Raw genomic sequence first — 13,775 nt, forward strand, 5'->3', positions numbered from 1 at the left:
GCTGACATATTCCCTCCCCCCTCTCTTTGACTGGATTCCCTGAGCTTGGCCTGGTGGTTGGTTGTGAATCTCTGCGTCTGGTTCCATCAAGTAGCATTATTTGTAATAGCCAGAATCTGGAAGCAATCTAAATGCTCCTTAACAGAAGAATGGATAATGAAAATGCAGCATGTTTGCACAATGGAGTACTACTTAGCTATGAAAAACAATGACATCATGAAATTTGCAGGCAAGTGGGTGGAACTAGAAAAAACTGTCCTGAGTGAGGTAACCCAGACCCAGAAAAAGAAACATGGCATGTACTCACTCATAAGAAGATGTTAGATATAAAGCAAAGGATGACCAGATCAGAATCCCCTGCTCCAGAGAAGACAGGTAACAAGGAGGACCCTAAGAGGGATGCACGGATCGCCCTGGGGAGTGGAATTAGATGAGATCTCCTGGGTAAACTGGGAGGAGGGGGCAATAAAGGGGAAAGAATAGGGGAGGAGAACATGAGGGAACATAATGGCTGAGTTGAAGGAGGGAAGGAGTGCGAGAGCAATGAAAGATATCTTGATAGATATTGATAGCCATGATGGGATTAGGGAGAAACCTGGTGCTAGGGAAATCCCCAATGACCCCAGCTAAGACTCCTAGCAGTTTAGGAAGTCCCTAAACTGGCCTTCCCCTGTAATCAGATTGATGACTACCCCAACAGTCATCATAGAGTCTTCATCCGTTGTATACGTCTGACTTCTTTGTCAAAAATGGAGTGTTCATAGGCGTGTGGATTTATGTCTTCAGTTTAGTTCCGTTCGTCCACTTGTCCATCTATTTTCTCTTACTATATCCCTATAGAAAAGCTTAAAATCAGGGAAGGTGATACCTCTGGAAGTTCTTTTATTGTCCAGGATTGCTTTAGGTATCCTGTTTTTTTTTCCCTATATGAAGTTGAGTATTGCCAATGATTCCTGTTAGCAAGGGTCCAGCTTCCCCTGCACCTCTGACCGTCAGACACAGCTCTCACGGTAAGGCTGTCTTCACACCTACCTGCCACACAAACCTGGGTCACACTAAACTCCACCCTACATCTGCAAGCTACTCCCCTCTCTGATCACACCCCGCAACACTCATCACCTGCACCTCCACCGCCAGGATCTGGGCTTGGGCACACTCACTGTTCTTTCTCTGCTATAGACAAAGCTAACTGTCACTTCCTCAGGCCCATTGACCCTGTTCTTCCCTCTGACCGGCTGTTCCTGACCTTCAGGTGTCAGCTCTTACAACTCAGCAGGATGGCCATGTGTCCACATCCGGAACCGAATCTCGTCACGCATCACGTTACCTGACTGCAGTGCACAGCACGCACCTCACGGCAGCACCCCTTTCTCTAAAGAACCAGATGTTCCTCCAGCTCAGCTCTGCCCTGTGTGGACCTTAAGAATTGGTCAGTTTGTAGGAAAAAAACAAAGATGAGACTTTGGTGATCAAAATCAGCTAGAGCAGGATCTATTAAAGCCAGAGAGGTGGTTCCTCAAGTTCTAGTCATAGGGTGATCAGGACACAGGACACACTCACTCAACGACCAAAGTTCAAGAGAGAGCAGATACCTGCTTCAAAGCTTGCTGTTTAGTAGCTAAGGACAGGAAAAGGGGAAGAAGAATTCTTTAAGGGAAGAATGGGGAAGTTAATTGTACTCTTTAGGTGAACTGTTTTTGAAGCTGCAGGAACAGCAGGAAGACTGGTTTTGGTTTGTTTGCTTTTGGTTTTGTTTTTTTTCTTTTTGTAATCACCAAATGCCCGGGGACAGGATAAGCAGTGTTTCTTCTGCAGTTCCAAGATAGCTGGCTCATTGGGTCTCTGAGCTCATGCCTGTCTGTTATGTGTGCTAAAAGATATCAATAATAACTCTGAAGAAAAGTGGTAGAATAGCAGCATCCCATGCTCCTGCGTTGTAAGACCCTGTAGGTTATGAAGATGTCGCTTCACATGCAAGCATCCTGTTACGAGAGACCAGGCTACAAGGTGACGAGACAGACAGAACTCAGAACTGACGTCTCTAAAAGGGGGTCAAGGCCCAGGCCCAGTTCCATGGAACAGCCCAAAGTGCCATCTCGATACACAGAATGGCAAATAATTTAAACTTTTAAATATATGTGAATTAAAACTTTAAAATTCTGAAAGTTTCACATGTTTTTAGACCCTGATTGATGGCGAGTACCTCAAAATCTGATCATGACGGGATTATTGACCTGATGACAAAGTCACCCACTTTTTGCCCTAAACGCCACTGCTACCTCCTCTGTGCCATTGAATCACGTGTGACTAAGAGAAGCCATGGCAACAAAGACAGAAGGAATCCCCATCAGTCTTTTAAATGTAGGCTTTATAAGAACTGTGTCCATCTTGTAAAAAAACGAAATTTCATAACTCATTAATGCAAATCTGCTCACAGTAGCAGAGCGGCAGTCACATTTGACTGGAGAAAAATGTCCCAGAAGTCACATCGAGTGTGGATCCGCAGTGACTCAGGTGTCACTCCCCCACAGCAGAGGCTGGTCCAGGAAGGGGGAGCCCCCCTCCTCCATGCCATTCCCACTTCTTCCTTGTTGCTGCCCAGCAGCTCACACAGTGGGGTACACGGCATATGTCGCAATTCCACAGTTGTTGTTGCGATCTCGGGCCATCTTTATGTAACCGTTCATGCCCCAACTTGCGCCCCAGCTGGAAGAAGAGCATATTCGCCATTAGGAGGAAAGAACACAGCACAGAGGCTTCATGACATTAACTCCCATGAAACAGAGACAGACAGGATGGGAGAAGGCAGAGGGTCACCACCTGGTTACATGCGACTGTGAACCACAGCAGCGATAGGACAGGGCATCTTCCCACCCCCATTTTTAGCTCAGAACTAGAAATGCATGGGTTCAAATTCCATCTTAACACTCTCCAAACCATGAGAGTCTTATCATTATAACCACAACCTGAAACGTCTGTATTTAAAATATGTGGGGTAAATTGCTAACACCTGCACCCAAATACTGCCTGCCAACAGTTCTTTCCTTTAGTGTCTCCGACATAAACGCTTTTTGGTTATTTATACCTGTTCTTGACCAGCCAGTATTTCCTGCCATCTGATTCTTCACCATAGCCAACCACCAGGACGGCGTGATCTAGTTTACTGCTGCTACAGTTTGGCTCATAATACATGCCTGAGAGACAAAATCAAGGCCAAATGAGAGGCTCCAGTAACCCCAATGTGACTGCTGTCACCCACAATAATGGAAATTTTCTAATTTTGGTATAATGTCATACACATGGAAATGATCCTGTGTTAGCAAAACTTGGGACATAAACTCTCTCTCTCTCTCTCTCTCTCTCTCTATATATATATATATATATATATATATATAATTATTTTATTTTATTTGCATCGGTATTTTGCTACATGATTGTCCATGTGAGGCTGTCAGATCTTGGAGTTACAGACCGTTGTGAGCTGCCATGTGGGTGCTGGGACTTGAACCCAGGTCCTCTGGAAGAGCAGTCAGTGCTCTTAACCACTGAGCCATCTCTCCAGTCCCGGGACATAAACTCTTAGGTAACATAACATAAATAAAGGTTTGCAAAAATCCTCAGGGAAAACACTTGCTTGAATGGATGTAAGAATTCTCGACCTGCTTACAAAGTATGTCAGTCCATAGAAACCACGTGAAAATACAAAATACAGGAATCCAGAAGCACCCCTGAGAATGAACTGCAGAAATGGACTAGCTATTAAAATCTTAAAAGATTAAGCAAAGACAGAAAATTCAATAAAACTATGCCACATAAGACCTCACCTTGCTAATTAAAAGACAACCTTGGACACAAGTTCATAGGATTGTTCTTAATTAATGTCAAGCAAAACCAAATCATAAATACTGCTCCCTTTGAATGTAATATTTAAAACTCAAGGTGTTTATGTGAAAATAAGACATAAAGATGATGAGCCGTGGTGGAGGCACAGCTTCTTATGATTCCTGGAAAGCACTTACCACCCCTGTAGAACTGGAAGGAATGGTGTTTGGTGTCAATTCCAACAGAGATGGGCCCCACGGTGGCCACAGCCTTCATGAGGACATATTCACTTGGTGGGATTTTCACAAAGCCCATGACTTTAGCAGCAGAATTCTTAGGCTTGTACCTGCAGGTTCCATTCTTTGAAAGACAGAGGTTAAAAAAAAAATCATAGTTATTGCCGTCCACCTCCTGGGGACCCTGAGTGAGAACTCTGCTCGGCTCAGCTGCCATCCATGCAGGTGACTCAGCACATGCTGCTGAGGGTCTCCAAGCTTCTGTGTTTATAAAATTTCATATGACCTGATGAGCTGGTAGGTTTCAGTAGCTGGTAGAAACTAGCTCATGTACTGTCAATGACAATCCATGGAATCAGGCCAGCACGCACAGGCTGACACTTTAACCGTAGCACTCAGGGTTTAATAGGACGGATTCTACCATGGAAAGATGAATGTTTAGGATAGTGTATCATCTGCATAATTCTTATGCTTTATAAAACCTGAGCTAGAATGACAACACAGGACTACTTCTTACCCGTGCTTCGTAAGGATAGGAGTCCCTGGTGTCCAAGCCCCCATTGTCCTTCACATACTGGAAGGCGTACTCCATCAAGCCACCATCACAGCCGCTGTTCCCGTATGACCAGGAGCAGTCCACTAGGTTCTGTTCACTCAGAGGAACCAGTCTGCCTGTTTTCCGGAACATCTGTCCTTCGAGGGAACCAACAGCACTAAATGCCCAACAAGCCCCACAGTGACCCTAGAAAAGAAAGAAAAAGCTGTCGCCTACACAATTAACATAGATGTTCGACAGTAATTCATATGATACAATAATTTCGCAGTGAGGTGTGTGCAGATCCACAGTGAGCAAATCAAGGATGGCATTTCCTTCCTGGCTTCCAACTGGACAATGACACTGAGATTATGAAATGTCCTACCTGGTTTTTCACAGGAGTCACATAGCCATGATCTCTCCAGTCCACAAACGTGGGGACATCACCCAGCAGAGGCTCCTGGAACACATCCATCTCCTTGGATCCCATGCTTTGAAAGCCAGTCATCAATTCCCTGAATTCTGTATTGGTCTTCAAGAAAGAGTAAAGACATCATTGCAAAGGAGAGATGGCTGACGAAGAGCTGAAGAGAGGAGGTCCCGTTCTGTCGTCCGTGTGCACTCACCAAGTCCCCGAAGGCGTTCATCTCCATGCTGAAGTCATGCACTCCCTTGGCATAGTCCTCGTTGTGCAGCTCAATCACCTTCCTGTTGTCCTCCCACACCGCTCTCTTCTGTCCTTCTTCATGCTGGAATCAATACAGTGTGTGGTCATTCTACTGTATGCCCAATGCTCGTTCCCTCGTGGACCTATTGCTACAGGTGGTGGGAACCCAGGGAGGCTGTACACCCCTGGAAGCCACAATCCAGTCCCCAGTCAACAGTGTGGTTTGCCCTGAAGAAACTGGCTTTCACTGTGTAAACTCTATACACTTGACACAGCCAGGACCATGGTCTCTGTGTTGCGTCTGTGTAGTTTTCATGGCACCAACCGTGATGTATGTTTTCCCATGTCTTGTTTTCCATTCATGCCATTCAGTATCCAAACTGGGATCATGTGTTGGAGCTGCTGAGATCACCCCCACGCAAAGGGTGGCCAGGAAGAAAAGAGGACTCATGCTTCCAGAACCTAGAGATGGAGAAGAAATGTGGTTCTGATGACCTCAGTGCTTCAATAAAATCATATTTCTACCTCAGAAATTCAGGTAGCCACAAGGAATGAAATTATTTGAACCATTCTATCAACGATTTACCTAAAGATTGTTGAAAAGACTAAGAACACATTTTTAAAGCACACATAAAGGGATTCCATCAGAAAAAAAGACGAAGAAGAAGAAGAAGAGCAATTGCCCAGAGCTCCATGCATTGGAGTATGTGTGCACTGTGCACTTAGCTCAGCACAGTGTCTAGCTGCACCTTCTGGTTCAGAAGCTTAAAGCAACAGTTAATGTCTTAGGACGTAGCTGTCTCAGGGTCTGTGCCATTCTTATTGAGCTCAGGAAAGCTAAACAAGATTTATGCAGTGTGACTCACAGTACATACAAAGAGATCTGCATGATTTGAGGGCATCAGACATCTTTTTTCTTGGCCAGTGTATACATTGAGGCCATTATGCCTTGGCTTCTTCCCCTCTTAAATCTCTCTGCGATGTCCTATCTGGAAAATCTTGGAAGGACAATAGGTAGGAATACGTCTTTCTCATAACTGGGATGTACCTTTAGAACCCTATCTCATTGTCTCACTGAGGACTTGTCACAAGGGTAAGTCATTAGTTGTCAGAGGCACTTGTATATTTGGGATCGAAGGACAGACTACCCAGGCCCAAGCCTTGTAAGTTTTTTATGTAACACTTGAGATAGGGCAATTGACAAAGGACATGCCATAGCTCATGTCCTCAACCTGTCATAGTAGACCAGTGGAGTTTTCTTGGCAGCTGTATGCATGATGATGTTTCCTGTTGCCACTGGAGCTATGCCCATGGCAGCTACAGTTGGGGGACAAGCTGGCACTTACTGTGCTCAGGCCTTCACTTTCAACATATGCTGAACAGCATAGGCCCCCTGAAGTGTCGAGTGACCTCCTGGGATCCCCATCCACCCTTCTCTGTATTCCCACACCAGGTCTGCTAAGGTTGAGTTGGTATTCCCATTCCTGAGGGAGCTGCATGGTCCTGCAAGGAGCCTTTCTAGGGTGCTCCTCCAATGTCAGTTCCCAGACTGCCTTGGGATAGCTATGGGGCTCACCTGGGACGTCCACAGCTGGGCAGGTGTTCTTTACAGTCTCAGGTCTTCCGAGGTTGCTGAGATCCCAGGCTCTGTTCCAGCTGCGTATGGATCCAGGCTTTAAATCCTCAAGATGTGGCTCCAGGACAGTGTCCCTGACCAGATACACTTCCTGCAAATGACTAGGTGGACAAGTGGACTGGACCTCCAGGCTGTGGGACTGCAGGCTCATACTGTCACTTTTTTCCACCCTTTCCTGAGGCATTGGGTGTGGGCTGCCTTGGTGGACTGCAGGGAAGGAGCAGTGGGTCCCTGCTCCAGGAGAGCAGAATGTGTGGGGCCAGCGACAGCAGAGAAAGTGCTTTCACAGAGGGCTTGGCACTTGGCTCAGGACAGAAGGGCCTAGCTAGCTCTGGGTGGATTTCCATCATAATCCTACTTTTCCTTTAGAAGGAGAAATTTTGGTTAAATTCATTGTCAGTGCTGCCTCATGAGCAATTATATTCTAGCCGAGAGTCTCCCCTTGATTCCCCAGCTAAGTTGGGTCTCCTGGTGGTTGCAGACTCTGGCCTTATTCTCCCCAGGGTCAGGGAGGATGGCAGCTGAGTTTCTAAGAATCTTTAGGGGAAGGCAATCCCCAAACAAGGAGGAAATAGTTGAAGCAAACCTAGGACTGGACTGGGGTGAGGGGTGTTCTGAGCCTCGGAGTACTTCTAATTCACCTCCTTTGACTGCTCACTCTGGGGTCTTTCTTTTCTCACATCTTCAGCTACAGCAAAAGTTGTGAGGTCTCTGCACAAACCTAGGTGAAGAACAGGGAATTCGTCAGTATTTGGGGTCTGCTTTGATTGGCACTACTGAGTTTAAGGTTACGTTTCTTTGGTCTCTGCTTGGGATTGAACTCAGAGGCTTTCCTTTGAAAGAGCTCATGCTGGGATTGAGATAGAGTTTGGATGGTTCTGGGCGAGGAAGCATCTGTCAATCTACGATGTGTAGGCAGAAGCTCTTGTCACTGAGCCATTAAGGAAAACAAACCACAGGATTTCTCAGCCCTCATTCCTCATAGAAAGCCCACTGTAGAAAACAATGATCAGTGAGATATCACTGTGATCTCTTCCGAACAACGTTGGTTAAGCATGTTCTGTGTTCTTTGATTAAAACACGGAGCTGTATGATTTTCTTATTCATAAGCTTCTTTCTGCTTCAGACCTATTTATCATCCATGTAGAAAACAGCTCAGGCCTGTAGCTCTCTCCTTGTTATAGCAGGCTAACGGGAAGTTTGACCTTTCATCCCTTTCATCAGCACATCTCTAGAATTAGAGACACACACGTGATCTTGAAACGGTCATCGCCACTAGAGCTACAGGTGTGGGCAGTTTGCAGGAAAACGAGGAGCAGATTGAAGACAGCTTGCCGAATCCCTTCCTAGTGAGAGGGACTCAGTTCCCAAAGTTTACAGCTATCATGAGTTCCCAGTTCAGCCCCAAGTGTCGCAGGTGGGTTGCAGAGGTCAGAATCAGAGAAAGGTCAAGGAAATAAGCATGACTGATGCGTGCCAGAAGCACCAAGTGTGGCTCTGACCTTCCAAGTCGATCCAATGCCAGTTCTCAAGTATAGAAGAACTTTGAAGATTGTAGAGATGACTGCCTAGATCAAAATGTGACACTTTCACTCAGTCCTATAGAATTCTAGGTTGATCTATACTCTGAGCTGATGACGCTGAGGTCTAGTCACGGCAACTGTTCAGCCTTCATGCCTCCTGAAGCTGAGGTGGAGCTGTCCATGCTCCAAAGCTGCCGAGGAGGTGAGCAAACACCTGGGTACCCTGAGACAGTTCCTGCCCTTGGCTCCTCATTTTTGCTTGAAGCTTTCTTTTTAATGCAGACATTGCTGTCATGAAGTCTTAGGATGGACCCTGGAATGTTCTGCAACTTGAGGCATCAAAGTTCAGAAGTTTCAACGTTGAAATTTCTTATTTGTCAAGTCTGTTTTCCACTGTGAACAGAATAATAATAGAAAAATTAAAGATTTATGCTTTTGCAGAAAGCAAAAGGCAAATAAAAAAAGACAGTACAGCCCTGAAATCCTGTCCGGAGAGAGGGTCTACCTGCCTCCCAGCATGCTGGTTGGGGCCTGCATAGTCAGCAAAGAACATGGGCTCCTTTTGTAACTGTCAGTCCTTCACAAAATCCTGGGAGATAAAAGCAAAAAGGTAAAATTTTCTTCCACCAAAAAAGCCATTGCCAATTTTCTTCCTTCTGCTTTTCGTCTGCAAGTGTGGACTGAAGTAACAATTCGGAGAAGACTGGGGAAGTCCTCGGAGAGATGCACATGTGTCTCTCCTCCAGTATTTTTACCCAAGAGGAAAGAGAATCATGTGCACAAATGTTCTACTACTATTGCTTCTAGTATCCAAAAAATATAGGCAAGGACAAATACTTGTCCACTGAAAATGGATTAGCAAAATGAGTATTCAATAAAGGAATGATTTCAGCCTTAAAAACATACCAAGTCCTGACACTTTTTGGTGGAGGATAAGAGCCTCATCTTGAATAATCCAGACACCAAAAGACTGCATAAAGTATGAAACTTTTTATGGCTTGTATAGAGCAGACAAGCCCGTAGAGAAAAGGGGTAACTTATGGAAATGCAGAAGAGAAGAATCCATACTAAACGTGATCAATAAACCTGGGCTGATGTTGTGGTGCTGTAAGTGCACGGGCTCTCAATGACAATGATGGAGGCACAGCTCAGAGAAGATCACTGATCCACAGCATACTCATGTTGAGACGGTAACTTTTGTGCCGTGTGCAGTACGACCACACAAGTAATGATATACGGCTTTCATTCAATTTCAATTCCCATCACAAAACCATCTCCCTAAGATAACTCCTGCTGTGTGTTTGTTCTAGAATTCTTTCATGGACTATCATATTTTCCATTTTTTCAGTGTGTGGAATCTTTTTCTGCACTCTGGGAATTCCCTAAACCTTCTAAACATGATCAATAGCCAGAAGCTAATTTAAAAAGAAAATAAAAAGTTTCTGAAAAATTTGGTTCTGTGTCCAAATAAGCTTTTTAAATAAGACATCTGATGACAGTTACCAGGGGCGCTGGGGAGACATTGTGGTCAGGCCTTCGCTTCCCCCACATAGAAGCCCCTTGTCTGTCCCAATGAACTGGCTCCACCTGGGACCCAGGGTGTCCTGGAGTTGCAGGTGTGTTCACGTGCAGACTGTAAGCTGAGGCGGGGAACTTAGTCAGTCAAATTCTTTTGATTCCTTCTCTTCTGCAGGCGCCAAGTGTGGTGTTGTCCCATGCACAGTGCTCCTTAAAACATGAACTGCAAATGTCCCAGATAGGACTGTTGGCAAATTTCCCCTATCAGAAACTCAAGTATAGGTGTTACCAAACGTTGCTTCACCAGGAAGACATTTAACACCTGAGGTGACACAGAACATTCTTCCTGTCAGTGCTCAGTCATTATAGATCATTGTAGCACTGGTCACAGTGCTGAAAGTATGGAATGTGTCTACCTGCTCATCAACTGAAGACTATGCAAAGAAAATGTGGTAGGTATATCTACATCATGTAATACAATCTTTCTTTAAAAGGTAGACCTGGTCCTTGCCAGTATCATCAACAGGTCTGGAAGACACTAAGTTAAAGGATGGAAAGTCAAACACCACACAACCACACCTATGTGTGAAATTTAAAAACTGACCTTGGATGTGTAGAGTGGAGGTGCTGAAGGGCCTGAAAAAGTTCCTCAGGTTCTGGTCCTGGGGACTTCAAATTTTAGGTTGGAAAGAATTGAGGAGGAGGCAACAGCGGAGAAGGTGGAAGAGGAAGAGTTGGAGGAGGAGAGCAATGGGGATGACAGATATTTGACAATACCATCTTTTAATAAAGGAAAATGGGATGGTTGTGTGAAAAGGCCCTGTGGGATTGGGATGTGGATGCTTGTCTCAGGAGAGGCCCTAGCTCAGGATCGATGCAGTTTCCAGGCGAGACCTCTCTCGGCAGGTGTGCTGTGGGAGCTGCAGAGCCCTCTCAGGTGTTTGTGGGGTAGGCACATTTTAGATCCTGACAAAATGGTTTCCTCTAAGGGAATGAGCTTTGGTTTCCAGAGCACACATGTCCTCCCTGGCCACTGGAATCTATGCTGATGTCTTACTTGAGTGAGGAAGTGCCTCTCGTGGTACCTAAGAATTACCGGCTACCATGTGTTGGTCAGAACCTCCCGTAGAAAACCACGGAGTGGACTTGGGCTCCATGGGCTCACTGTCATGTACAGGAGACAGGCACCTGGAGTGGCATGTGCAGGATGCAGCCACCTTGTCAGCATGGGAAGCTGGCGTCCTCCTCCTGATCTTCTTGAGATCCAGCACTCTTTCCCTCCAAAGTAAAAAGGAGAATGAAATGCTTCTGAGTCCTAAATCCTACCTATGCTTGACAGCTTCAGCACTGGCATGGGCAAGGGCTCTCCAAATAGTCACCCACCTAACAGTGACAACGGACACAGCCTCGGAGGGATGGAGTCCAGGACACAGCACGTGCTGCTGTCTGACTGAACCTGACAGAATGGCAAATGGCATTTCTTCCCGTTTCTCTTTTCAGTCTTTTCGAAGGAGAAACGACTACTGTGTTCTTCCCGCAGGCAAACTGATGCCGAAATGGCACAGCAGATAAGTCACTTGGGACCCCGTCACCCTCCAACATGGTCCTCAGCCTTCTGTCTATGTACCTGCTTTCTAAGAAGGAAAAAGTAAATCTTCCTGAGTTCCTTTTATCCACTTACATCAAATGATGCTTTACATAACACGTAAGTTTTTCTCAGTAATATAAAATTTCCTGCATTTTACATTAGCACCCATAGGTCCTATTAAAATGATGTTTTGCAATTAAAGTTTGCATATATTTTTGATGTACAGTATGGTGTTCTTATTTGTGTGCACATTGTCAAGCATCTAAGTCTAGTGAATTGCATAAGCATCATCTGAGTCCTGCGCTTCTGGCACTGGGCGTGTGTACAATCTACTCTTACCAACTCTCTCCTACGCAACATGCTATTAACCGTAAGCTCTCTGATGTGTGGTTGCTCCACCGAGCTCATTCCTGATGGCTTTTATGGCTATATGAAATTCAATTCCACACGTGGACACACCCTGTTATAACCCTCTGACTTTCCTCTGAGGCTCAGAGAATACTGTAAGAAGGGATTGGAAAGAATGCCAGAGATGAAAGATATGGAGAAGCGTGAAATATCTTTAAGGTATGATACCACTGTTGCAAACGTGACTTCCCAGCAGCTGTGGCTACCTGCATGGGGCCTGGACAAGACTGAACCCTCAACAGCCAGGATGGCTTCATGGGGGCTCTACTACTCACTGCTGAACTATTGGCACATGATGGCTTCTGGGGGAGAGACAATCATCATTGCTTTCAGTTGTGTGCCAAATGGTGCGGCAAAAAAGAGGCACAGATTTTTTAACAAATTCTCTGACAGTGTGGACAAATTTCTATGGCTAGGACTATACATGAGTCTGGCTCTTATAGTAGTACGGAGATACCTGAGAGAATGAAGACTAGATCTACTTGAAGGGCTCAAGGCACCATCTCAGAGCTCTTTGCAAACCAGCGCTCAGTGCAGTGCTGATCTCAATAGCTTAGCTATGGAACCAGCCTACCTGTCCATCACAGAGGACTAAAGACAATACAGTGTATATGCGTGATGGGATTTTTTTTAGCCATAAAAATGAAGTTATGAGCTGGGCGGTGGTGGTGCACGCCTTTAATCCCAGCACTCGGGAGGCAGAGGCAGGCGGATCTCTGTGAGTTCGAGGCCAGCCTGGTCTACAAGAGCTAGTTCCAGGACAGGAACCAAAAGCTACGGAGAAACCCTGTCTCGAAAATCAAAAAAAAAAAAAAAAAAAGAAGTTATGTTAACTGTAGGAAAATTGGTGCCAACTGCATGGTGATTGCCTTTCTGATGCTTTCATGACCTACAGTATCAGAAAGATATGAGCTTTGTTTATTTTTGCTCAATCTTACACAGGTCCATGTAATTATGCATGCATATGTTACATAAAAATGTAAGGGAAGTTGTCTTAGGTAGCAAAGTGGACTAGGAGAAGAGGGGAAAAAGGTCTGGGGTAGGAGTGTTTGTAGTCAAAGGTCTTTAATGTGTATGTACACAGTACCACGTACAATAACATATGATGGAAATTAATAGACTAGTTTTATTCCAAATAAGTTATTACAACAGAAATATCAAGTCAGAAAGATGAACACCAAAAAGATGGGACAAATAATACACGGCATGTTTGGAAAACAGTAACACAGCAGGAACAGCTATTACCCATCAGCAAAAATCCTTATGTAAAAGAGTTAAAATGTAAAAGCTACTGAGTGGGTGAAGGGGTTGTTAATACGACCCAAGAGAGGAGCTCACTTCACACATAAAAACAAACTTGAAGGCTGGACGCGAAAGGCTGGGAAACGTTCACACTGATGGAAACCATGCACAAGCAAGACAGGTGGATAATAATGGTTGTTAGTGTGAATGGATCCAGAGTCAACCGAAAGCAGCTGGGGACTTCCGGGGTCATAAAGAGCCATCTTGAATGGAGGCAGCGCCTCACTGTGGCGATAGAGATAAAAAAAAGATGGAAGGAAACTTGGCTTTTGGCCTCCTTGCTTCAGCTCTTGCTGGCAAATCTGCCTGTCCGATTGCTGCATGCCTTAGCTGGGTTAGAATTCATCTTTCTGTGCGGCTTCCGAAGCAGACTGAAGACCAGTAGCTCTCTAGAAATCCTCTAGGCTTTTGGCATCAGATTGGAACTACTGAGACAGATATTCAGCCTTATGGACTGAGTGACCACTGGATTCTCAGCCTCCTGGTAGGAGCCAGCTGTTGATGGACCTCCCAGACTATAGCTTGTAAGCCAATCTAATA

At 45.2% G+C, this 13,775-nt stretch overlaps 1 protein-coding gene across 1 annotated transcript; it reads right to left on the minus strand.

The window, feature by feature from the left end:
• Positions 1-2,606: 2,606 nt before the first annotated feature.
• On the minus strand, positions 2,607-5,711 carry LOC121443364 (procathepsin L-like). The gene is made up of 7 exons (XM_041645105.1): positions 5,586-5,711; positions 5,220-5,342; positions 4,979-5,125; positions 4,576-4,800; positions 4,020-4,182; positions 3,086-3,194; positions 2,607-2,706 (listed from the first exon to the last, which is right to left on the minus strand). The coding sequence occupies exons 1-7, from the start codon at positions 5,709-5,711 to the stop codon at positions 2,607-2,609; spliced, it is 993 nt and encodes a 330-aa protein (XP_041501039.1).
• Positions 5,712-13,775: the final 8,064 nt, after the last annotated feature.

Source organism: Microtus oregoni, unplaced genomic scaffold (genome assembly GCF_018167655.1).
Source record: "Microtus oregoni isolate MIOR12 unplaced genomic scaffold, Mior012 000105F_ref0000443, whole genome shotgun sequence".
NCBI classification, from domain to species: Eukaryota; Metazoa; Chordata; class Mammalia; order Rodentia; family Cricetidae; genus Microtus; species Microtus oregoni.

Bases quoted from the DNA above. Each gene is read 5' to 3' on its own strand.
- LOC121443364 (XM_041645105.1), bottom strand. From the start codon at position 5,711: ATGAGTCCTCTTTTCTTCCTGGCCACCCTTTGCGTGGGGGTGATCTCA. The intron at 5,126-5,219 runs GTGAGTGCACAC...TCTTTCTTGAAG, and splicing joins TGAACGCCTTCGGGGACTTG to ACCAATACAGAATTCAGGGA. The intron at 4,801-4,978 runs GTAGGACATTTC...TTTCTTTTCTAG, and splicing joins TGACTCCTGTGAAAAACCAG to GGTCACTGTGGGGCTTGTTG.